At 62.2% G+C, this 25,546-nt stretch overlaps 1 protein-coding gene across 1 annotated transcript; it reads right to left on the bottom strand.

Annotated features, from left to right (window-relative positions):
• Positions 1–381: 381 nt before the first annotated feature.
• Positions 382–23,827, bottom strand: WNT9A (Wnt family member 9A). Its single transcript, XM_070518030.1, has 4 exons — positions 23,616–23,827; positions 6,433–6,689; positions 5,509–5,771; positions 382–3,607 (listed from the first exon to the last, which is right to left on the bottom strand). Exons 1-4 carry the CDS (start codon positions 23,708–23,710, stop codon positions 3,125–3,127), a joined length of 1,098 nt encoding a protein of 365 aa, XP_070374131.1. The 5' UTR covers positions 23,711–23,827; the 3' UTR covers positions 382–3,124.
• Between the last annotated feature and the right edge of the window lie 1,719 nt (positions 23,828–25,546).

Raw genomic sequence — 25,546 nt, 5'->3', positions numbered from 1 at the left:
TGCAACTGGAGGCTAATACAGGAAACAGAGCCCCTGCTCTGGAGGGGAGAGGAGAACAAGGCCTGGACAGGCACTCCTGGTACTAACGAGGGTGTCAAGGCTCTCACAGCCTCCCTGAGGACACATGTGAGGTATGCTGGGACAAAGGCCAGCTGGACAGAGCTGGGCACATGGGCCCCAGTGCCAGCCTTGGGATCCATGGAGCCACCTGGCATGCGGGAACCTCAGTCTCTGCCCACCAGAGCTGCAGACCCTCCACCTGTTAACCTCCAAGATGGGCTGGGCTGTGCCTGGCCTTCAACAGACCAGTTTGTTCCCCCACCTCCCCAGGCCCTCCTCCCGGGGCCACCAGAATCCCTCCGAAAGCAGGTGAGATGGAGCTATAATTTAAAATACATTTATTTAGTGTTTCCACTTGTTTCTGTTCTGTTATACAAGCTGTTAAATAAATACATTCTCCAAGTCACTCGAGTGCACACCTACTCGCTGTACAGATGAGGTAGAGAAATCGACAGGCTCGCACGAGACTCTGACACAGAGCCGAGTTCCCGGGTGTGAATGCCCTTCTCCTCCCGCCCCTCGGACCAGGTGTCACCAAGTCCAAAGCCCACGTGTCCCGTGACTGGGCCGGCGGGGAGCAGGGGGCCGGACCTGCCTGGCCCTCAGCGTGGCTCCCGCCCCCGCAGCCCCCGACAGGCTGAGCCCACCACAGGACGCGTTTTCTTCTACAGATTCTCTGCCACACGGAAGAGGAGCACATTAACACAAGGCTCCATTGGCGGGAGCTGCGCTTCACTTAGCAAAACATTCTGATATATATTTATTTATACATAAACCAGCCAGCAGACGTTTTCAGTCTGCCTTGTTTAAAAAAATACTTTTCTTAATATTTATGACATAGAACTAAATGTGGTATTTGATTAAAAAAAATAGCCTTCCTCTGACTTTCCACCTTTCCTGACCCAGCAGTGACTGGCCACAGTCTCATCCTGGAGCGTGGCAGCTCTGCCCGCTTGGGCCCCAGCAGGTGGGGACACTTGGGGACAATCAGGATGCACCCTAGTACCCCAAGCTGTCTCCAGCCAGGCCTGTAGGAGATGGAGGCACAGACCCACATCACTCACCACGAGGGAGCCCACCCTCTCTCCCTTCTGGTGGATGGACCTCCGCATGACCCCGTCTGCACACAGTTATTCACGGGGATTTTCTCTGGACCACAGGAGAATAACTACTATTTACACTATGAAACAGGGACAAAGAGACCCATATCAACATAAATAGGTTTTCTTTAAAAAACACAGTCCCCTGGGGTTCCTGGAGCCCCCCAGACTCCAAGGAACCCCCTCGCTCAGTAGTTCCCATGTCCATGCCGCCGCCCAGCTCTGCACTGACCCAAACCCTGGCCCGCAGCCTCGCAGCACAGCCACTGAGCCAGCAGGAGGGGCCCAGGGCTGGAGGCTCCAGGAGCCAAAGCTGCCATTCATGCCGAGGTGGGAAAGAGGGACCCATCGGAGGGAGGAAGGGTAGAGGGCGGAGGCCATGCCCCAGCTAACCCCTGACCATGCCAACATAGTGCACACAGGCACACACACCACGCACACACACAGACATGCTCACACACATGCACACACACATGCTCATGCACAGAGCACATACCACACATGCACATGTTCATGCACACGCAAATACCCCTGTATGCACATGCACTCTCATGCACAAACATGTGCATGTGGTCGCACTCAGGCACACACAATCACACATGCTCATGCACAGATACCACACACATACACTCATGCACGCATGCACACCAAATGTGCTTACATGCACATTCATGAGCTCAGACACATGTATGCACACACACTCAAACCAGGTCAGGCCATCCTTCTCCCCTCCCTGAAAAGACAAAAGCATGTCCCGGGGAACAGCTTCTGTTCACCATATCCCAGACCATACCTCTCTACTCATGCCTGTCCCCACCCTGCCTCCCCGGCAGTGACAGGGCAAGCTGTGCCTTCCTGGTGAAATGAACCCCCCAAGGGTCTGACCCTGCCCCTCTGCCCATGCCCACCCTTGGGGGTAGAGCAGGCCAAACTCGGCCCCAGAATCTGCATTTCAAAGCCCAGAGTGCAAGATCCTGCACCCACAGGGTGCACAGCAGGGCCCGCCTGCGCCCCCCCCATCTCCCGCCTCACTGGGGGCAGTGGGGGGACCATGGGACCTGGCTTCCAAAAGCCCTGAAGGCAGTGGCCAGACTGAGCTCGTTTTACTTCTTCACAAACAACAGCGACATCTTTCTCAATTTAGTGGTTTCAAAGAACAAAGCAGATCAGGCAAGAGGTTGGGGGGGGGGGGCGGGGCAGGGTACTCCAGACCAGGCTTGGCCAAGAGGGAAGAGCTGCAGCCTGGGAGACTGCCAGAAAGGAGAAAATAATAATTATATATTAGTTAAATAAAAATAACTTAAAGGTCACTGATATCACTCCAAAGAGAAGTGCTCGATGTCGGGGACGGCAGTGTGCCGGCACGGGGGAGGCGGCCATCTCTCTCCTAGTGGTTTGACTCTCTAAGCCAGTGCTGGTGCCGGACAGCCAGGTGGCCGCAGAGAGGCCCTGTGTGGTCAGGAAGGTGCAGCCGACTCCTCATGGGAGCCCAGAGCAGAGAGGGGATTGGCCCCTGGGAACTGGCAACTGAGGGGCAGACACAGCTTGGAAAGCATGGGTGCAGCACCCTCGGGTCAGGTTCGGGTTCGGGGTCAGGGCTGAGCAGAGGGGATGCAAGCGTGAGACAGGGCCCTTGAAGGAAGACACAAAGGGGCAGAGACGGCCAACCCAGCTGACCCCTGGGCTCCGGCCCCGGCCTCACGCCCAAATGTGCTGTGGGCACCCAGCCCAGGGGCTCAGCCCTGGCAGGTGTAGACCTCCTCCCGCTGCATGCACTGCCTGCACCACCACAGCAGCCGGGCCGGCCCAGGCTCAGCCCTTGCAGGTGTAGACCTCTTCCCACTGCGTGCACTGCCTGTACCACCACAGCAGCCGGGCCGGCCCGGGTTCAGCCCTGGCAGGTGTAGACCTCCTCCCGCTGCGTGCACTGCCTGCACCGCCACAGCAGCCGGGCCGGCCCGGGTTCAGCCCTTGCAGGTATAGACCTCCTCCCGCTGCGTGCACTGCCTGCACTCCACGTAGCAGCACCAGCGCACCTGGCACTGGCAGGGCCGTGTCACCACTCTGCTCTGCGTGTTGTGGCCACGACCACAGCAGATGCTCTCACAGTTCTTCTCTCGGTGGCACCTGCGGCCAGCGGTGCCCGGGGAGAAGCGGCCAGCCAGGCAGAAGCTGGGCGAGTCGTCCAGGTGCACAAGCTCTGGTGTGCGGGGCAGGGGGTCACCACCACCTGTCCCTGGGGCCCGGCCCCGCGGCGGGGAGATGGCGCCTGCCTCGCCCGTGGCCTCATTGGTGGTGCTGCCCACCTTGAGGGCGGTCTCATACTTGTGCTTCAGGCGCTTGCCCACCTCATGGAAGGGCGCCAGCTGCCGCCAGCACGTCCTCACGGTGCAGGAGCCCGACACGCCGTGGCACTTGCACGTGGTCTCCACTCCGGCCTTGATCACCTGGTGGGAGGGAGGGAGGTGGGCACAAGGGACAGAGCAGCCCCCGCAATACCACCGGAGGGGCTGGTAAGCCACCCACCTCAGGGCCAGACCCCACAGCCCCAGGCCCAGGCCCAGCCCAGAGCATCATCACCCACTGCCCAGGCTCCCAGACTCGTGCACGGCCCCTCCCTCTCCAAGCCATGGATGCCCAGACAGAAGCCCCACGGCCAGCACATGCCTCCAGAGTGGCCCCCCCCCATCCCTCCAAGGTGGCCTCCACCTCATTGAGACCCTCCCTTCCCATTCCTGCGTCCGAGGCTGCTCTCTGCAAGTGCTCACACGCCAACCCCCTAGCCCGCCATCAGTAACCCACTGGGAGCTCCAAGTCTGGTCTCAGCAGTTTGCCCCCAGGAGAGCTGAGGACAAGCAGGTCAGCTCACCTAGTGGACAGGACTGGCCACTGCCAACAGAGTGTGCGTCTGAGCTGACCACATCTCTGCCTGCGCATCGGGACCAGGTGTACTGCGGATGCAGGTGCCACCCAGCACCTGACCGTGACAGTAACTTGGAAGGAGGGAGAGTCCCCAGCACCGCCCCAGAGGGAAGCACCAGCCTCACTCTGGATCTGGATCTGCCTGAGTCCCAGGCCAGGTCCTTCCCCTCCCAGGACTTGGGGTCCCTGCAAAGCCATGGAGTCAGGCCAGCTGCCCCAGGGGCCTCCTGTCCGATGGCCCGCACTGGGCCCCTGGAGGGACAGCGGGGGAATGGGGGGAGCCCCAGGCTGAGGTCCCACACCACCCCCAGGGAGGGCCGGCTCAAAGAGGATTAAGAAACCCAGCCCCGTCCTCCAGCCAAGCAACAGAAGAATCACATTTAATGACACTCTGCTGAGAAGCCCGGACAAATTTAATTAAAACGCTGCTTACCCAGGCCCAACACAGCTAATGGAGCACTTTTCATGTTCTGACTTTTCATCAATAGCTTACAAAAGGGTGAGGCACAGGAAAGAGCCAGCCTCGCCTCCGGGATTTAATCCACCCACACCCCCCTCCTGAGACAGAGACGAGCCGGAGCCCAGTCGAAAAAGGAGGAAATTGACTCTTTAATAAGCACAGGACTCAGAACTCGCTCCTCAATAACGAGGACTCAGAGCCAGGCTGAATCTAATTACCTCGCCAACCGCCCCGCACCCAAAGGCTGAGCTCCACCTCCCCGGAGCCCCGGTGGCCCCTGACATCCCGGCCAGGCTGAACCCTGGGGGGTGTCTGGTTGAGCTGGGAAGCTCCATCCACAGGAAAGGTAACATGTGGGCTGGGAGCCCAGGGGCTGCAGGGAGTGGCCAGGAGCCAGGCGCCCCCAAGCCCAGCCACGCCTGTGGCCAGCAGCCCCAGATAGAGAGCCAAGACGTCCCTCTTCCCCTGAGACTTCTGAGTTGAGCTCCCTGAGAACAGAGCGCTGGCCTGGCCGCAGCCAGGGCCTCTGAGACAGAAGCACTCCCCACGCCCGACTTGGGCCAGCTGCACCCCAGAACCCCTGACCCACATGCTCCCTGTGCTGCCATCCACCTAGGGTCCTGGGGACCAGACCTCCTGCCCCTTGGCCCTGGCAGGCAGGGTCCAGTCCCCCAACCTCCTGGTCCAACAGCTGGGAGACCTCCTAACGGCCCCTCCCCCACACTTCTGCACGGGACTCCTCGGCACCCTCCGGGACAAGTAGGATCCCCACCTGTCTGGCAGGTTAGGAACCTCACAGGCAGGAAGACTCAGGACCCGGCTGGCACCACCCCCTTGGAGTAGAGGCACCCCAGCCCCGCAGTGCTCTCTGCACCCAGCCGCCTGCCCCCCACACACCTTCCCTCCCCACTGCACCCCGCCTTGCCCCACCCCTTGTCCCCGCCCTCGTGCCCCCGCCCAGCTTGCCTTCACACCCACGAGGTTGTTGTGGAAGTCCACACGCGCCCGCAAGTCCTTGCTCGACCTCCGGCCCAGAAACTCCTTGACGAACTTGCTGCTGTACTTGAGGTTGTCCCCGCAGCCACCCCACTGCCAGGCCTCGCGGTTCTCCAGGTCCGGGGCCTCGTCGCACGTGCAGCGCTCCATGCGGCCAGCGCTGCAGGCCTTGGCCAGCGCATGCGTCAGGCCGGCCGAGGAGATGGCATAGAGGAAGGCAGTCTCCTTGAAGCCTGCGGGAGGCAGTGGCCAGTCAGCGCGCGCCGCGGTCCCACTTCACTCTGGGGCAGCCGAACCACGGCCAGCGCAAGCACACAGCCCAGCGGAGCAGAGTCGGGAAGGATCCTTCCTAGTGTCTGACTCGGGAGGGGACCCCTGCCTGGCCGTGTGGACACCCAGGGAGGGCGGCGGATGTGCAGGCACAGGGCTGGTCGGGCCGGAGACAATCGCGAGCACCGTGGCCGCAGCTCTGCCCAGCAAACGGAGACTCATCCATCCAGGTCTCCGACCTCCCGGACTGGCCGGGGTCCACCCTGCCCTGCCCTGGGCCTCAGGCCCCCAGATTTTAAACAAGGCCGTGGAGGCGCTCAGAGTCCCAAGCAGCACCTTCCTGCGGAAGGAGATCTGGGGGCGGAGGCTTGGTACTGGGGCGGGGGGCCAGCTAGACCCCTGCCTCTCGCGCCCAGGCGCTGGCCCCTGGCCCACAGCAGGCGGCCAGAACCATCAGCGCTGCCTCGGACCCTGCCAACGCTTCCAGAATGCCCTGCGCCGCCAGCCACCGTTCGGCCGTGCGTGAGAGGTGGGCGGGCAGGAGGGCAGCCGGCCCCACCCACGGACCCAGCGGAGGGGACCAGGCCCAGGGTGCTGCCCCTTCTGCACGCCTCGCGCACTCACCGCGCTTGAGCAGGCTGGCCCGGTAGCGGCCCTCCAAGGTGCAGTTCCAGCGCTCGAACCGGAACTGGTACTGGCACTCAAGCGCGCTCATGCTGACCGCCTCCACCAGCGTCTCGGCCACACCCGGGTCCCGCCGGCACATGCGCCGCTGCTTCCGCTCCAGCTTCAGCCGGTCGCAGGCCTTGTAGTGTGCGTGGGCGGCGGCCTCTGGCTCCAGGGTCAGCGGGAGGATGGTCAGGGGCTCGCTGCCCGTCAGCCTGGGCACAGAGAGGCCAGGGTGAGCACCGCCCCAGAGGCCCCCATGGGGGCTGCAGAAGAACCAGCCTGGCCTGGGGCCCTTGCACACCAGGCTTCCTCCCTGTACCTGCTCTCCCCTACTCCACCTTGCTAGCCAATACCCTGCCCAGCCTACTGCTTGTGCATCCTGCTCGGCCCCCTTCAGGCCACCGCCCTCACACCAGCTGTAGAGTGAGCACGGTCTCAGGCACCCCTATGGCTACTGGCCCCTCCCCAAGAACTCCCTTCAGGAGGTCACAGCCCATGGGATTCAGCCTTGATGTCCCTGACCAATGACAGGGAAGGAACAGATACTAGAGACCCCCACACACCTGGGAGGATGACCTGGCCAGGGCGTAGTCTGAGGGCATACAGGATGCACACCCAGCACACCCTGGCCCACCCACCCCTGCACTTGCTTACCCTGCAGAGCCAGCCCTGCCCGCTGCTCAGACCCACCAGCCTCCCACTGCCCCTGGGACCCCAGGCACATCCAGCCCAGACCCTCAGCCCACCTGCACATAGCAGAGCTCACAGCCCCCACAGGAGCACACAGGAAACAAGCCCCCACCCTCACCCCAGCTGGCCCACGGGAACTAGGGGTGCCAGGCGTCCAGACACTGGAGCCCCACCACGTCCCGGCCCCTCCTGCTGCTCCTTGAAAGCCCTGGGGGCACATGGCGGCCACAGGCTGACGCCAGAGCAGCAGCTTCTGCAGAGAAGGGATGTGGGTGGGGCCCCCTAGGACTCCACCCTCCAGCAGATCCCAGCAGTGACACTGCAGGTTCAGGTTCCTCGGGGAACAACCTGGGGTACCAGCTTTTGAAGCCCCTCCCCCTTCCTGTACCCTGCCCATGGTGGGGAGAGGCATCGTTGCATCTACTCGGTGGGGTGGGGTGGGTGGGGGCTATGCAGGGCCGTCACCTGCCCTGAGGCCCCAGACCCTGGCCCCCAAAGGAGCTGCCCTGCCCCACCCTCTCTGGTCAGCTCCCCAAGGTCAGGAGGCCAGGGCACTGAGGCTTGGGACCAGGCTCACAGGAGGCCCAGGCAGGAGCTGGGCAAGGAGGCCGCAGGGACACCAGGGTAGGTGGGCTGAGTCTGGGGGTGCAGAGCAGAAAGAACATCCCCTCCCACCCCTCCACACTCAGAGGCAGGGTGAGGAGCTCCTCCTGGGGGGCTCAGAGCCAGCGCAGCATCAGTGAGCCCTCAGGGTTGAGCAGAGAGCTGTGGGGGAGTGAGGGCAGCACCCACATAGTGTCCCTGGCAGCTTGAGCCCGAGCAGAGGGCACCACAGGGCCGGTTCTCCTCTCCCTGAGCCAGGAGGGCCCCAATGCACTGTGGGAGGCCAACATGAGCACTGGAGCTGGAGAAGCCCCAGAGGTCCCTGAGGCACAGGCCACACCCCTCGTGGCTGCGAAGCGGTGCAGATGGAGAGGCAGCATGGCCTTGGGGAGAAGGCGCCTGTGTGCATGGCGCTGGGGTTCTGCCCGCGGGCAGTGGGGTGAGGGAGGCGGCAGGGCTGACACCAGGGGCTTTGTGGACCCCCAGGCCTCTGCCCGAGGACAGCTGCTGGGCTGGGTAGGACACAGGCAGGGGCTCAGGACCCCGTGCCAGAGACCAGAAGAGCCACACTCCCCACACAAAGGCAGCTTCGCTGGTCCCCAGACAGGAATGTCACAGCTGTGTCCAGAACACGGTGCCACACGGTGGAAGCCCCGCAGCCTTCCACCTGCATGTCCCCCAGGCAGAATTTCCCAAAATCAACTGAGCTCCAGCTGGTGCCAACACTGCTGCGTCCAAGAGGACCCCATAGGTGAGGCCATCCTGGGGGCGCCTGGAAAGGGCAACTGCGGGTGTGACGATGAGGGGGCTGGATGGCAGGTGAGACTGCCTCTCAGCCCATCTGGAGGTGTGGGGTCTCCTGCGTCCGCACTGCACATGGGGGCTGAGGGCAGAGCCCCTGACCTCCTCCAGGTGGCATGAGGCTGGAACCCTGCTGCAGCCACCCCCTGGCCCCCCTCACCCGAGGCAGCCGCTCCCCTCCTGTCTGACACCAATGCCCAGCTGGCCCTGCCCAAACCCACTCAACTGTCAGGGTGGGCTCAGCACACAACCAGCCTGGGGCTCATAGCCTGCGGTGCAGCAACAGAGAACAGACCCTCACGAGGTGCCAGGTGGCGAAGAAGCAGCAGGGGTACGGGGAGCAGGGCAGAGCCAGCGGGGCCTCCCAGGACAGAAACCCCAACACAGGAGCCCAAGGAAGAGCCGGAGGAAAGACGCGAGGTCCATAACACTCAGAATCAGGAAGGCAGTTTCTCAGCGCGACTGAGTCCAGGCCTGGAAAAAGTAACCATCGTGACAAAGTGCAAGACTGTCTCACAGCAAAAACAGAGCGCCAAGTCAAAAGACCAGTGACAAGAACTGGAGGAAAGGCTGCAGCTCGGCTCCCAGGCCAGGGGCCAACCTCCCCAACGTGTGCACGTGTGCATGTGGGCATGGTGGACGCGTGGCCAGCACATCTCTTCCTGCGCGTCAGCAACAGGAGGAATCGAATGCGAGAGAATGTGAACACACGGTTCAAGGGAAGGAAACAGCTGGCTCTTAAAATGTGTAAGAGGCTTCACTCCATGTGGAACAAAATACAACCACACTGCTGTTACTTTCCACTCATCAGATGAGCACAAACCAGTGTCTGATAAGGTCGTCGTCAAAGACATGAGGAAAGAGATGTTCCTCCTTGGCTGGAATGCTACACCAACGTTCTATGAACATCCTCCCGCCAATTGCCCTCCTGGTGATGCAGGCTGCAGACACATTATCTGAAACTGGACAGACGTCACTCAATTGCCCGACAGGAATGCTGGGAGCGCCATCTGTTGTACAAAGACTGGAGATGGGCTGGGCGAGCGAGAATCCATCCCACGGGGCATCTGCAGGTGTCAGAAGAGCTACAGCCCACCGGCCCCTAGGCCGCGTGTGCTTAGTACACCAGCACAGCCCCCACTCTGCAGAGCACCCATGTGCGCATCTGGGGGTGCACAGGGGACCTGGGGCAGAGGAAATACACTCCCCTCCCTGTGGCCCATTCAAAACGACAATGGCCTGCACAGCAGGGGGCCTCAGCCCTGCACCAGCCAGGGGAGGCCAGCTTCGGCCCACACGGCCTTGTCTGGGGGCTGCGCCCTCTGGCTCAGAAAGTGCCCCAGGATGCCTGGCACAGCACAGGCCCTCCCAGCTGCCCACCCCAGGCCAGTGCACCTGCCGCCGGGCTCAGTGCAGCTGCCGCCCCCAGGGGACATGTGCCTGGGGCGGCACATGGACGGGTGCATGGCCTGCCAGGCGGCCCTTGAAGGAGGGGAACTGGGGCAGGCCGCCCACAGGCAGCAGCCCCTCGGGGGGCAGGCAGGAGGCCCCGAGCCGCGCCCCATCTGGCTGGCCTCTCCCAGCACTGGACCCACTTCCCGGGAAGAAATAATGACAACGGGGTCTAAACATTGGTACTTTGCAAGATTCACGTATCTTTAGAAGATGCGATGTGTGTGGAGAAGTGGGCAGCTTGCCTGTGGAGTGCAGCTCTCACTCAAGAAGCTGCCTGGGGCCCGGGAGCTCCCACCTCCCACCCCTGAATGCACGAACCGCCCTAATGTCCTGCAGAAGCTCCCCGTCTCACTGTGTGCCTCCAGCTCCCTGTCCATGGGCACCGTGTCTGCCACCGAGGTTGGGGCCAGCGTCCCTCCCAGAGGATCCTGCGGGTCCTGTCTCCTCGATGCCCTGCAGCAGCAGAGTGTTCCACATTCGAGGGCTCCCCTGGGCTGGTGGTCAGGGCTTCACGGGGACTGCCCCAGGAGCCCTCCAGCGGGTCCCACAGGCACTGTGGGATCTTCACTTGCACGGGCGTTTTAGAACCCACTTGTCCACACGTGCACACATTGGGGGGGTTTGCTGGGGTGGTGCCATATCGAGTCTCCAAATCGGCGAGGGGACGTCTCTCTCCATTTACTCAGGATTCCTTCCTGCCCTCTTGAACCCTCAGAGGTTCCCACCCGAGGTCTGCCCTGCACTGGAGTTGGCCCTGGATCCCAGGAGTGATGGTGTGCAAGAGGACCACGTCTTATAGAGCCTGTCTTCTGCCTGTTGCCGACCCGCCAAAGTGCAGGCCCTACCGGATCCAGCATTCGGTCACCTTGCTGTGCATGGTGATTCATCTCTGCTGGTTTTCAGACGCTCTGCATACAATCACACGGGCTGCAGAGGCCAGTGTGCTCTCCTCCTTTCCGTTCCCATGCGGTTCTTCCCGCCTTCCTATGCCAGAGAGGGGCCGTCAGCACGATCCTGAAGAATCTGCCAACCACCTCGGGGCCTAGCCTCCCGCCCCGCCTCCAGGCACAGAGCCACCGGGTGCCCTTGCAGGCAGGTGTGGCCACACGGTGAGGGAGAGAATCAGGGCACCACTGCCAGCAAGCGGCAGCCCTTCCTCCCTGCTCATCTCCCCTCCACACACCCACTCACTCTCTGCCACCCAGACCTGGCCCCGGGGAGCCGGGGACCCACATGCCTGTGGAGCCAGAAGCCGACCTCTGCCTGCGAGGACCGAGCCCCGCCTCACTTGACGGGCTGTGACAGCTGGTGGTTCCTGACTCAGACAAGGCGACACAGGCAGCCCCAACCGACTCCCGGTCTCGAGAGGGCAGCCTCGCCACTTCACCACGCAGCGCGAGGCTCCAATGTCTTTCTGGACACCCTGTACCTACTTAAAGGAGTTCCCTTCTGCTGTCAGTTTGCTGTGAGTGTTTGAAAACCGTAAGTGGGTGTTGGACTTTATCAAAAGTCGTCCCTGCATCTTTTGATGTGTAATTTCTTCCTTTGATCCGAAAAGCAAAGGATTCCACTGATTGATTTTCTAACCTTAGACATCAAGTGCTCCTGGAATAAACCCAAGTGGCCGGGATGGCTGATCCGTTCTCTGTTCTCCGAGATGTAACTTGACGCCGTCGTCTCCAGGCCTCTCGCATCTGTGTTTGTCATCTCCGCCCGGGCTCTTCCTGCTGAGTGTCGGTGCCTTAGCGAGCGTTCTTTTTAAAACTTTCCTGGAAGAGCTGGGCCAGATTAGAATCCTGTCTCCTTAACCGTTTGGTCGAACTTGCCATGAAGCCACGCAGCCTGACCTTTTCTTGGTGGAAAGATTTCACTTCTGATCCAATTTCTTTTTTCTCTTTTTTAAAAAACAGCTTTATTGTGATATAATTCACATAGCACACAATTCGCCCATTTAAAGCATACCATTCAGTGTTCTGTAGTATATTCACAGATATGTGCTAACTCCACCACTGTCAATTTTAGGGTACTTACTTCACCTCAGAAAGAAACTTGTACCCTTTAGCTGTCATCCCCCAGGCCCTCCCCCAACCCCTGGCCACCACAAACCCACTGTCTCTGGATTTGTGTCCTATGACATTTTGCACGAGTGGAATCACACACCATGTGGCCTTCTGTGCTGGCTTCCCTGCCCGAGCACAGCGTCTTCAAGGCCCATCCAGGTAGCGTGTGTCAGCGCTTCATCCCTTTCTATTTCCAAGTAACATTCCGCTGCGTGGATGGACCATATTCTGTACACTCCTCAGCCAAGGGGCGCCGGGGCTGTTCACTCTCACTGCTGAGTGTGATGCCACAAGGACGTGTGCACACACGTGTGGAACATCTGCACTTCTCTTGGGTACAGATCCAACAGCTCACCACAGAGGAAACTGCTGATTTGTGAGAGGAGCCGTCAGACTGTTCTCTGCAGGGGCCACACCAGTCACACCCCCAGTGACCGATCTCCTTACTTAACTACAGTGTTAGTAATTCTCCATCTCGGCTATGTTTCTGTTACCTTTCTGGTTTTCTCCATTTCATTGCGTTTTCAGGCTTAGCTGCATGAAACTGCTCACTTCCTTGCAGAGTCTGTGCTGATGCCCCCTCACAGGGTCAGCCTCCTCGGATGTTTCCAGATCTTTTTGCCAGAGAGGGATCTGCTCATCTCTAATGCACATGTTTTTTGTTTCGTTAATTTCTGCACTATCTCTACTTTATTTGTTCCATTTTGGGGGGTTAGCTTGCTGTTCTTTTCTTCTCTTTTGTGACAGACGCTTGCTGAGCTTCTCTCCCCTTCCAAAATATGCATTTAAGCTACCACTGTCACCACTTCAGTCTATCCAAAACTGCAGCCTCAGGTTGCTGAGCAGAGCTTGGGTCACAGCTCAGGGCACGGAACTGAGCCTGGGTCACAGGTCAGGGCAGCAAGCAGAGCCTGGGCCACAGCTCAGGTCACCATACAGAGCCTGAGTCACAGCTGTCACTATACAGAGCCTGGGTTACAACTGTCACCATACAGAGCCTGGGTCACAGTGTAGCTCTCTTCTCTCTCGTTTCCCTCCGTCTTTTGGCTCACTGAGTTGATGTGTTCTCTCTCTGTCTTCTCTGTGTGTCTCTCACACAGAGTCTATAACTAGACTGGGGACCCGAGCACAATTCCAATCACCTCAGTCCTATGCCTGGGGCGTTTCCTCCGCTGGGGTCCTGGGGTCTCAGGTCATCCTTTCTACTGGCCATGCCTCTTCTGTGTCTCTTTTTTCTCCTTTCTTGCCTCCTTTTGGGTTATATTTTGTTATTCTATTTTTCCCCTTGGTAATTTGAAGTTTTACAGTTCCATTATTTTCCTGGTTACCCTCAAAACTGCGTAAGTCTGTAACTCACCCACGTCCGACACTGGTCAACACTGTCCCTTCTGGGTGACAGAGGCCTGAGCGCACAAGCCTGTGACTCCCCAGATCGCATGGTACTGTGTTTCAGTTCTACTTCAGGACCAGCAGGAGGCTGTTCCATGATCCCTTATCCACTCCTTCAGCGACCTTGCCCTTCATTCTTCCACATCTGGAACACAGAGGGGCCGTCACCCAGGCCTGGGCTGCAACACCAACCTTTCCTCCAGAGCAACTCTTGGTTTGCTGAAAATGTCTTTATTTCACCTCATTTTAGAGAAGCCTTCGCTGAGCGTGGCATTCTCAGCTGGTGGTCATCATCTGTCACGTGTGAGTGGAACCACACGTGCATGGCTTGTCCCCTGGTCCTCTGGCTCTGCTCTCACTCTGCAGGTGGAGGTCCCGACGACCTGGGGAGCTGACCTGCGTCTTGTCTCCTCCAGCCTCTCTGACATGTCTTTGTCTTGGGTCTGCAGTTCCAACTTGTTACGTTCCAGCTCCAATGTTTACTTTTTCTGCCTGGAAAGACACTAGGTTTCCTGAGCCTTCTAGATTGCTCTAATCAGTTTCAGAGAATTCTCGGCCATTCTCTGCAGACGTCACACCGTCCCAGCCCCCCTTCGACCTCAGGGCCCTCACAGGGCGGGGGGGACCCCCACTGTCCCCAGTTTCCCGCCCTGTTTTCCGGGTCCGCCTTCCCGTGCTGCACTCTGGGTAATTTCTCCTGACCCACCAGCCACGTTGCTAATTCTCCTCAGCTGTTTCTAATCTGCTTTCAAATCAGCCCATTACTTAAATGTTTTTCCCCCAGCTCTAACTGGCTTTTCCAAACTTGCTGGGTCAGTTTTTGTGGCTTCTCCTTCCTCACAGATGTCCCCAGCTTGTCTTCCTCTGGAAAGCCCAGTGAGGATGGTTTCATTCGGCATAGAATGCTCTGTTGACTGGTCTATGCATGCCAAGCCATCTATGACCATGTGCCGGTCACCATAACGGAGAAACTGCTAGAATAACCTGAAGCAGAGGATAAAGGTCCCCAAAATTCACACCCCCCTTTGAACCTGAGAATGTGCTCATTTGGAACCAGGATCTTTGCAGATGTAACTAAGGTACGGATCTTGAGACAAGATCATCCTGGATTAGGTCCCGCGCTGCTGAGAGCCCAGCCCCATGACAGGCCTACAGCAGCTCTGCAGAGACCCCACGCCAGCCCCAGGGGAGCAGGGAAGAACTCAGGACGGAGAGAACCGAGTCTGGGAATGCCCATCCCCTCTGAGGACCAGGCCTGAGCCTCTCATTCCCGGCTGCTTGGGGACTGGGCCGCCCCTCTGAGCACCCCAGCCGGTCACACACTCTCTCACCTGCCCAAAGGGCAGCCAGGTGGCAGGATGGACACTACCAGATGAGGGAAGGTGCAGGTGCAGCCAGGCCGGGTTTGGAGACGTCCTTGTCCTCAGCCTCTCGCCCTTGGATGCCCCAACCCAGCCTGTACCACCCGGCCCCCAAGAGCCTGGCTCCTTCCACTCACTGGGGCGCAGACAGATTCCTACGGCCCTTCCTCCCGCCAACAGGCCCGGCCACCCCAACAGCCACCCTGCCCACAAACCCAGCTCTCCAGGCATGGGGAGCCGAGAGCCCGGGCTGGACGGAGGGAGGAGGCCAGAGCTCCAGAGGCCGCAGCGCCTGCCAAGGAACCCTCAGCCCCACCAGACAGCATTTAATTTCTGTGTGAGTCGAATTCAAAACAAATTCCAGTGCTGAGAACCAGTTCTGAGATTAACTCTCCATCCTCCAGGGGCCTGTGGCCTCCCTCCCGGGCACTTGGACCATGCAGGCAAGGGTGGGCGCACCTGGGGCTCCCCACAGGCTGCACGGTCACCCAGTGCAGAGACGTGCAGGAGGAGGCAGGGCGTAGACAAGCAGGGCAGGGGGGCAGCCCCACATGGACGGGCTGCTCACGCTGGGGTGGGGACCACGGACAGGCTTGGGGGGATGGGCTGAGTGTCCTTGTGTCCACAATGGCACCTCCATTAGTCAAGAGAGCCGCCCGGCCCTGACTTCCCTGCCCTGCGGGGCCCAAGATCCCAGGGCATGAACCCTCAGTCAGCCCCCAGCTCTGTCACTGACCAGCCGCATCCATGCAGGGGCAGTTGGCGTGCAGAGTGACTGTTCCAGCAGAGCGCCCAGCCCAGGCCTGGCCAAGGTGAGCTGGCAGGTGCGGGCCTGAGCAGACCCCACCACACGCAGGCCCACAGCACCGCCAGCCAGGCCAGGTATCCAAAAGCCTAAGAGAAATGCCCCATCCACTCTCAGCAGCGCTGGGAGCGAGCAGAACCCGTAGGACCTCCAGGCCCTGAGGGCTGCCAGCCAACTGCCCCTTTCTGGAGCAGGAGCTGGAGCCCAGGGCAGGGAGTGGTAGGCCTCTGGGCCCCCAGGCAGGGGGCTGAGGCTGCACAGGACCCCAGGGTTCAATGAAAGCTGTGGGAGAAGACAGGGACCGGGGGCTCTGTGCAGGAACCAGAACCACCAGGCCGCCTCTGTGCCCCCATCACACACCCTGGGCCTCATAGACAGGGCTGCCACACAGAGGAACATGCAGGACGCAGGGCGAGAGAGCCAGAGGACCCCCCCTCAGCCACCACCAGCATCACCTCGATGACTGGCTTCCTCCTTGGAGCTGGCTGCCCTGGCGCTGGCACAGACGGGGTACGCTGGGACGACCCCATCAATACCCCATCCCGGGGTGGCCTGGGCAGCCGCTGCGGCTCCATCTGTCCGGGAGGGAGCCGGCTCTGACGTGCTCTGGTCGGGGAGCCCCTGGCAGCCTCCCCTCGCGGGCCAGACCACTTCCCTGGCCGCGTCTACCTCAGGTATCGCTAAGAAAAACAAACACAGCTTGAGGCTTGCCTTTTTCCATTCCCTCGTCCGGCTGCCGGTCTCAAGAAGCAGGGCCTGCCAGCTGGGCGGCCGGGTTTCCTCCTGTGGCCAGAGGCGCCAGGCCAGCCAGGAACCGCGCTGGGAGGACCAGGGGAGGACGGCGGGCCGGGCCACAGGTCAGGGAGCTGGGCGGCCAGCGTGCCACCCAGGTCGGCGCTGCCCAGACCGGGGCTGCCCTCCGGCGGAGGCCCCGGCACAGCCACCTGCCACCCAGCCCTGCCCATGGCTATCCCTTAAGGATGAGTCCCTGCAGAAACAGGCTGGTCATTGCCCAGGCCAGGCCACTGGGCCCCCTCAAAGCTGGCCTGCAGCACAGCCGACCACCCGTCCCCACCTCCCCACCTTCGCCCGGCAGAGCCCTGAGCCCTCGGTTCACAACCCCCCAGGAGCTCAGGAAGCCCTCTGTCCTCAGCACAGTGCCCACACCACATGCAACACTGATGTCCAGACATCCAGGCCCGCAGTCTACGGCACCACTGTCAGTGCACAGGTGCATCCTGGGAAACTCAGGGCCAGGGCAGGCAGGCAGGGGACTGGCCCTCGTGGTGAACGGCATCGCAGACCCCACACCAGAGGCTCCTGGCTGCAGAGCCAGGAGCAGACGGGTGAGAAGATCCCCATAGGCCTTGGGCACACCAGCCCTGCCCAGTGTGGCACGGAGACCCCAAGGGCCCCGCTGGCATCCCCAGAGCTGAGCCACAGGTAAACGGCAAGGCTGCTGGGCTGTGGCTGGGCTTCGTGGAGGAGGTGACATCTGAGGCAGATCCTGGAGCTCGGCTCCCCACCTGGCAGAGACCAGCTTCCAGGCCCCTGCGTCCCAGACCACTGTGCCTACTCCCAAACCTTCCACAGCCCCCTGAGCTGGGGTGGGCACCTCAGGGTACCCCCACCGCCAAAACAATACACAAAGGGAGCGGGCGCCCCCCCAGGCCAGGATTAAGGGGCCGAGTGCTGGCCCTGCTGACAGGTGTCATTTTTCTGCAGGCAGGAAAGCCAAGCCAGGCCCCTTATCAGCTTATCGCTCCTCCCAGGCCCATGGCCTCGGCCGTGGAACCGTGGAACCGTGTGCGTGCATTCTTCTCCAGGAGAAAAACTACCCACACACTTCTCCTTTGTCCTCGATGCTGGGAGGCCCCGTGGGGTGGGCGGGGGGGGGGGGGGGTGCCCTCAGCTGGGCCGTCCTGGAGCCCGGGCGGGGTCCTGCTAGGGCGTGGGCCCTGGAGCCTGGTCCTGGGCCACAGCAGCAAGGACGGAACGAGATTAGGGCAGCTGTCCCCCGTCCAGACGGCTGCCGGCTGTGGCAGGACATCTGCTCACACAGCTGAGGGGGGCCAGGTGGCCATGGCTTCCCCCTCACCTCCAGCCCCACCACGAGACCTCGGGACTCCACTTCCTGCGTGCACAAGACCCCCACCCAGAGGCCCAGTCCCAGCCCAACACTCAGCGACTGCCTCTATCTGGTCTCTGTACTCGAGGGCCAGGGCAGAGCCCCCCAGGGGCCTGTGGAAGGAGACAAGGGGCAAGCAGTGGGGTGAGGGGACCCAAGGCTCCCAGAGCAGACTAGCTAGAGGAGGGGAGGGAGGCGGAAGGGACTCTGGAGACCAAAGATGCTGTGTGTGGCTGGCCTCCCAAGGATCCCCTCAGCCTCACTCGCATGCCCTCCCCCCCCACGCCTCCCGATGCCAGTCCCAGACTCATGGGCTGGGGAGCCAGGACACCTTGGTCCCTCTACTGGCCTTGGCCGTCCTGGGCCATGAGTCCAGGAAGCCCCTTCCTCCTGTGCAAGCAGGAAGTGTGGGTCCCTCCATCCTCTCCCTGACCTGACGGTCTCCCCTGCCCTGGGCCCCCAAGCCCACTGCCCCCACTGTGTCCCCCTCACCCGCTGCTCTGAGATCTCACTCACAGGGCCACTTCCAAGGGGCCTTGAGGGTCTCCCTGCTGGCCCCTGGGCCACTCTGGACACTGTGGATGAGGCCCCTTGCCTGGGCCCTCCCTCCCCTCTGCTCCTGGTGCAGGCCCAGCCTCTCCTGACCCTCAGGAATGCTCTCTGCTCTCCGTGGCCTCCCCAAACTCAGGGATTCCTGGGCTCCCTGGCTGCTCTGGGCCCATCTGTCCTGAAATAGCCCCGAGGACAGCGCCTGCCCTGGCTGTCACCCAAACCCACCTGACTCCTCACACTCCTGCCCGCTCAGCTCCCAGCACCACCCCCTGGGCCTCAGCCAAGAGTCACCCAGGACCCGACTCCTCACACTCCTGCCTGCTCCACTCCCAGCACCACCACACCGGCCTCAGCAAAGAATCACCCAGGACCTGATCCTCACACTCCTGCCCACTCGGCTCCCTGCACCACCATTCGGGCCTCGGCCGAGAAGCACCCAGGACTCCTCCCTCTCCACTGGCCCCTCCCCAGCCTGCCAGCTCTGGTCTCCACCGTCTTGTGGAGAAAGGCTGAGCATTGCTACTGGTGAACCCAGCCCCTGGCCCACACACAGTGCCCTGTGTCCTGGCAGGGTGGTCCCATTTTCTCGGCAGCACTGTCTGACCCCTCGCCCACTCACAGGCCCACCACGCAGCCTCGTCATTATACTATGAGGTTCACTCCTCCTGCCCTGGGCCCTTCCCTTCTCCTCCTCCTTCCTCCAGAGACGAGGTAGGCACCACTACCTGAAGCAGCCAGTGGGCGTGGCCACACGGGCTCCCCAGCTAGGCCCCAGGCTGGGCACACAGAGAAGCCAAGGGGTGGCCTCCTGGAGCCCACACACACAGCCCCAGGACAGCAGCCCCTCCAGAACACACCTGAGGGCCGGGCTGGGGTGCTCCCTGCACATCCCAGAGTCCCCACCAGGCCCCAAACCCAGCTGTGGTACGTGGGTGGCCACCTGCACCCTGGCTCCCCACACAGGAGGTCTAGGGCCACGCAGGAGGAGGACACACTGTGAAGACCCATGAGTACAGCCTCAACACTCAGGGGGAGACAGCATGCCGGCCCAAGGACCAAGAAACCAGGTTCTCCTAGGTCCAAAAATAGATCCAGAATATATAAAGAGCTCTGACAACTCAACAACAAAAAGATAAACAACTCAGCCAAAAATTGGGCAAAGGAACCAAACAGATATGTTTCCAGAGAAGATCTACACATGGCCCTCAAGCCCATGTAAAGGTGCCCAACATCACTAGTCACCAGGGAAACGCAAATTAAAACCACAGGACACCACCTCAAATCCACCAGGATGCCTAGAATAAAAAAATTTAATTTAAAAAAACAAAATAATAAGCCTTGGCGAGAACGGAGAAATTGGAACCCTTGTGCATTGCTGGTGGGAATGCAAAACGGTGCAGCTGCTATGGGAAACAGTTTGGTGGTTCCTCAGAAAGCTAAACACAGAGTTACCATACGACCCACCAACTCCACATCTGGAGTAAACCCAAAAGAACTGAAAACATACATCCACAAAAATCTCATACACCAATGCTCACAGCAGCATCGTTCACAACAGAAACAACCCAAGTGTCCATCAACAGATGACGGGATGAAAAAATCTGTCGGATGTTCATCCAATTGAATGTTATTCAGTCACAAAAGGGCACGAGGCACAGATTCACGCTGCAGCGCAGAGAAAGCCTGAAAACCCCACACTCAGCGAGACAAGCCAGACACAAGAGGCCACGTATCACACAATTCCATTTGTATAAAATGTCCAGAACAGGCAAATCCACAGAGACAGAAGGTGGATTCGTGGTTGCCAGGGGCAGGGGGAGGGGGCCCAGACTGGGGTGACGAAAACGTTCCGGAGCTAGGTAACGAAGCTGGCTGCACAGCATCGCGGATGTACTAAAAACCATTGAACTGCAGGTTTAACAGGGTGAACCTACAGGATGCGTGTCAGGTTTTAATAACGAAAAGAACCTCGCCCCTAATACCCAGTGGCCCCGTTCACAGTCGTCCAGAGCCCCTCAGCTGCCTTCCAGACCAGCTCTGGGCAGCTCAACGACCAGCATGGTTCGGGAGCACTGGGGTGCCACTCCTGGTGCTGCCTTCCCGGTGCAGACCTCCAGGCTGCCTGGCTGGAGAGGCGGGACCAGCCTGCAGACCTCCCCCAAGCCAGCCAACAAACGTTTCCTGCAGAACGTGGGGAGCTGAGGCTGACATCGTGAAACAGGTTCACGGCTCACAACACCCCTCCAACTTCCTTTTAAGATTAACCACGTTGGAAACCTCAGGCCTCCACTCACAGGGACCTCCCCTGGGGACCAGCTCAGGGCACGCATGGGATCTCCAGGACAGGGCAACAAGGTGCCGGGGAGCCCAGACCCCGCTCTGCCAGACACGGATGCCAACAAGCCCCGGCCCACACCTGGCTCCATGCTGGAGGGAGCACAGGGTGGGTGGCCCCAAGGTTTGGGGGTCCCTCCCTGAGCAGGTGTCAGTACACTTGACCCGCCCTTCAGCTCCATCTTCTCACCTGAGACCACCACCAGGAGAGGGGCCGGGTGCTGCTAGCCCTCCCCACCCAGGGCAGCCCACCCAAGTCCACCACAGGGGGTGTCCAAGTCTGTATCCCAAACTCTCCAAGAGACCTGGGGCTGGCCCCTTCCTGCACAGAGCCAGGCTACCCCTCTTTGCAAGAGGACACCGGGCCAAGCCGTCTAGGCCCCCGGAGCACGGATATCCCTGCGGCCCGGGGAGAACCAGATGGAAACGCCACCTGCTAATCATGCCGCCGAGAAGCAGGGCCATGCCAGGGAGGAAGGGAGGAGAGCCCACCCCGGCAGGCGGGTGGCCTGGAGGGTCTTGCCTGGCGGCCTGGCCCACAGGAGGGCAGTAGGAGCCGCAGGGCGGGTTGGGTTGCAGCCTCGGGGAGGGGGCAGGGAGGGCTCGCGGCCCACGTGACCCTCCCCCAGGCCAGCCTCTGGGTTTCTGGGCTGTAACTGGAGCTGCCCTGCCTCTGAGCCTCGTGCCAGGCAGAGCTTTCGAGAGGGGGAAGGGAGAGGAGGCCTGGATCCCAGCTCCTTCCTCCAACTCCCTCTGCACTCCAGGCAGGCACGCTGGAGGGAAGCCCCAGTGCAGGGCACTGAGAGGCCCCGGGCTCCAGCCCTCCCCGTCGGCCTAGCCTGCCTTAGACCATCTCCTCCTCCCTCTCCCTCCAGCTCCTGCCCCTTTGCTGAACCAGAGGCAAGGGCCCCAGACCTGGGCCTGGCCAGAGAGGCTGGGCCTCCACACAAACAGCTCCTCCCAGGCCGCCCCCACCCCGGGAATCAGCCTGAGGCTATCCTGAGGCACATGCTGGGCGTCACCCTCCAGAAGCCATCCCTTCCCTCCTCTGCCTGTCCAGGGGCACTGGTCTTGCCCCTCCAGAACCTCCACACACCAAGCAGAGTCCTGGCTGTCTTGCCTGGTGCAGGGAAGGCGGTGCCCCCAGGAGAGTCAGCTGTCACCAGGGCACATGCCTGCCTCCTATGCTCCCCACAGGCAGGACTCTAGAAGTCTCACTTGACGAGGCCTGTGGGGCCGAAAGCAGAGCCAAGAGGGTTGGTGGAGGAGCCACGCAGGAACCACGCCCTCGCTGGGTGCTGCAGGCCCATCAGGACTCCTGCTCTGAGAGGGCACGAAGGACACACGGGAACAGCACAGCTCAAGGCCTCCTGAGGTGCAGAGGGTGGAGAAGGAGGGGCTGCCTGGGGGTGGGGCCCGACCTCCCCTGACGGATCTGATCGTCCCCGAAGCCAGCGCGAGAGGAGCGCCGGCAAGCCCAGGGCGTGTCCCAGGCCCGGGAGCAGACCCGCGGCGGGGCCTGGACAAGGAGAAGGCACAGCTGGCTGACAGGCTGCCGTGACTCACCGCGGACCTGCGGCCAGACGGCCGTCCTCTGACCCTCCCTCTGCCCGCGAGGGCGCGGCAAGGGCTGTACAGATGGCGTGCAGGGGCGTGCCAGTCTCCGCACAGCCCGGGCCCCAGGCAGGGCCGGACCCACAGCGCAGCCAGCAGAGGGCTGCGGGGTGGGGTCTCCGGGGGACGGAGACACGGAGCTGACCCTGGAAGACAACCCCGCAGAAAGGAGCAGAAGGAGCGAGGGGGAAAGAAAAACACAAAAGGAGAGTTTCCCACGAAAATATTTTATTTTCTTTGAGAACAGGATACACCTGCAGGGCTCCTCGCCCAGTCGGCCTCTCCCTGCCCTGGCGGTGCCACATTTCTGGACCAACGGGGCCCTCTGCCGGCCAGGCCGCCGCGCGCCGGCGCTCCGGCCAGGGGCGAGGGAACAGGTGACGGGCAGAGGGCGGGGGCCAGGAGCGGCCGCAGGGCTCCCAGGACAGGGGCCGGGAGGGCGGGCTGCGGCTCCAGGGACGGTGCCCGGGCGGGAGGCGCAGAGGCTCGAGAGAGCCGGGGGCTGCCCGCACGGTGCCACCCTGGACCTCATGTGCCCATCTGCGGAGCGCAGCGAGGGTCTCCAAAGGTCGCTGGGCTGGACATTCCAGATGTGGGAGCGAGGGATGAGAAAGGGCAGGACAGAACGGCGGAGAGAGACGCGCCGAAACCACGCAAACTGCGGAGGCAAAGAAGTACGCCCCGGGCGGCTACCCCCGAGACGGCGGGAGGCGGCGGCCACTGCCCAGCCGTGCCCTGCGCACTGAGCCGGGTCCCGCTGACGCGCTCCCGCGGGCCGGGACCCGAGCGAGCGTCAGAAGCAAAGCGCAAGAAAAATAAATTCCTCCAGCTTGAAGTTATTTTTTTTTTCCTTTGGGCCTCAGTGCAAGGAACATCTGGATTTTGTACGTATTTTTTTGTTGTTAAATTAACTTCTCAAGGAGAGAAAGGAGGGGAAAACTGCAAGGGAGTGGGTGGGCAAGAGCCGGGGAGGCTCCAGCCGTTTGGCAAGAATTCGGAGGCCTAAGGGAGCTGGGACCAGGGCTTGGTCCCCGAGCTCCAGGGAGCCCCGCGCAAGGCTGCGGGCGCGGCCACCGCGACGACGACTCCGGGGCCATGGAGGACCGCGGCCCCACACCAGCCCGTCGGGTACGCCGGCCCCTCTCCCTGCGCCGCGCCGCAGGGACACCGACTCGCCGACCGAACGACGCGCGCGCCGCAAACAAACAGCTCCAGGCAACGCGGCGGCCCTAGCCAAGCAGGGCCGGCGCACCGGGCCCCGCGCACCTGGGCCGCCCCCGCCCCCGCCCCCGCGCCACCCCGGCCCGGCCCCGCCCGTCCGCCCGCCGGGTCGCCGAGGCACCTACCCGAAGTAGGCGGCCGAGGGGCGCAGAGCGGCGAGTAGCAGCGTCAGCGCGAAGGCCGCGGCCAGCCAGCGCGCCAGCAGGGGCCCATCCAGCATCTTGCCGCGCCGCGGCGGCTGACCATCGCGCTCCCGGCCCCGCGCAGGGTGCCCCGCGGCCGCCGCCCTCTTATAGCGCCCGGGGCGCCAGGCCGGGGGCGGGGCGCCGGCCAGCTGGCCCGGCCCCGCCCGCGCCCGGGGAGGGGTCACGCCGGCGCCGGGGGCGGGCCGAAATCCGAGCCAGCGCACCGCCCCGCCGCGCGGCAGCCCGGCCACTCGGGTCTTGGGGTGCGCCCCGCACGTGGGGAGGGGAGGCGTGCGAGGGGCGGGTGGGAACCGGGCCGGGAGGGGCAGGAGCGCGTTGGGGGACCTGGGAGGGGATGAGCCCCGGGCGGCCGTGGGGGCGGGGCCAGGGCGGAGCGTTGGCGGCCGGGGACAAGACGGCGGGGGCCGGCACTGGGCGGCGCGGGTGGAGGCCTGCGACCGGGGGGACTCGGGGCGGTGCGGGGGCGGGGTGTGGCCGGGGCGGAGCTCGAGGCCCGGACGCACGGGGGTGTTGCCGCAGGGAACTCGGTGTCAGCCCGAGGCTGGAGCGCGCGCGGCCGCTCCCTGGGGACTTTGCTGGAAAGGGAGACCGGCCAGCAGGTGATGCCCGCGCTCTTTGCGAAGCCTGAGCGCTCAGGAAGCGGACCTAGGGCCGCTGTCCCCCGGTCTGTTGACCTGGGACTGAGGGACCCTGGCCAGCCTAGGGCGCGGGCTGAGTCGCTTAGTCTTTTGGGACCGCGGTCTCCCTATTCTTAAATGGACTTGGTGAGCTAGAGGCTGAGGTCCCTGCCAGCGCTGATCCCTGGGCGACCCCCTTCACGAAGTCGCTGTACCGTGGGGACTGGAAGAAGGGGTCTCCAGGGGACCGAGGGGGCTTAGTGTAGCTGGAGGCGAGAGAAGCCACCAGGGACCCGGAGGAGAGACCACGCAGCGCCCCTTCTGAAGCGAGGCCCTGTTGGAGAACTCGAAGCCCAAATTAAAGCAGATACACAAACTAGCAGGCCCAGTATGGGGTGTGGCGTTGAGGAGACTGCTGAGAAGCCTCTGGGGAGGAGTTCGCGCGGCAGCCACCCTGGGGAGGAGAGCCTGGCTTGGGGGCTGGGCTGTGGGGTGGGTGCCCGCGCCTCTGCAGTGGCTTTGAGTGACACTGAGGCTCTGTGGACAGCCAGGTGATTCTGTGAGGGGCCTCGAGAACTGGGCCTGCAGGGGCGAGCCCGGCTGGCTACAGCCATCGGAACTCAGAGGAGCTGCTGCTGAGCACAGCAACCCCAGGGCGGAGGGCCGGGCCATCGGGCTGTGAGAACCTGCGGCCTGGCGACCCGTTTGGGAACAGTGCTCGGAGGCAAAGCGGGGACAGAACAGGCACCCCACAACGGCCAAGCAGGACGCCCCACAGCGGGCATGGAGTGGGATGCCCCCCCAGTGAGCCCCGGAGTAGCATGCCCCTGCAGCCTGGCCTCCCTGGGTGAGCACAGTGGATGTGCCCTATCCTTCCCCGGGGAGCTCCCAGTTCGTGGCTCCGCAAAGGGTGGGCAGAGAGGAGACAGCCTGGACAAATCCCTTCCTCTCTGGGCCTCAGTTTCCCCATCTGAGACCCGTCTCACTCCGGGGGCGATTCCTGGCTTCTTCTGAGCTGCAGTGTGGGCTGTGGAAGCCCTTCCTCACAGCTCTGCTTCTCCCGGGGTGTGACGGCCTCATCATCCGCTTCTGGGACCCCTCCTGTGGGAGGGGCTCTCCTTCACCCTCCTCTGCTCACACCCGCTCAGCCACCTCGCCAACGGGGCCCACACCGCCAAGAGGACGCCAGCCCACCCAAGCAGTGGAGGCCTAGGCGCCCCGCCCTCCCCCCAC

This window comes from Equus asinus, chromosome 9 (genome assembly GCF_041296235.1).
Source record: "Equus asinus isolate D_3611 breed Donkey chromosome 9, EquAss-T2T_v2, whole genome shotgun sequence".
Lineage (NCBI taxonomy): Eukaryota > Metazoa > Chordata > Mammalia > Perissodactyla > Equidae > Equus > Equus asinus.
This window is presented reverse-complemented; position numbering and strand designations above follow the sequence as displayed.

Bases quoted from the DNA above. Each gene is read 5' to 3' on its own strand.
- WNT9A (XM_070518030.1), bottom strand. From the start codon at position 23,710: ATGCTGGATGGGCCCCTGCTGGCGCGCTGGCTGGCCGCGGCCTTCGCG. The intron at 5,772-6,432 runs GTGAGTGCGCGA...TGCCTCCCGCAG, and splicing joins GGCCAGCCTGCTCAAGCGCG to GCTTCAAGGAGACTGCCTTC. The intron at 3,608-5,508 runs GCAAGCTGGGCG...CCCTCCCACCAG, and splicing joins ACAACCTCGTGGGTGTGAAG to GTGATCAAGGCCGGAGTGGA.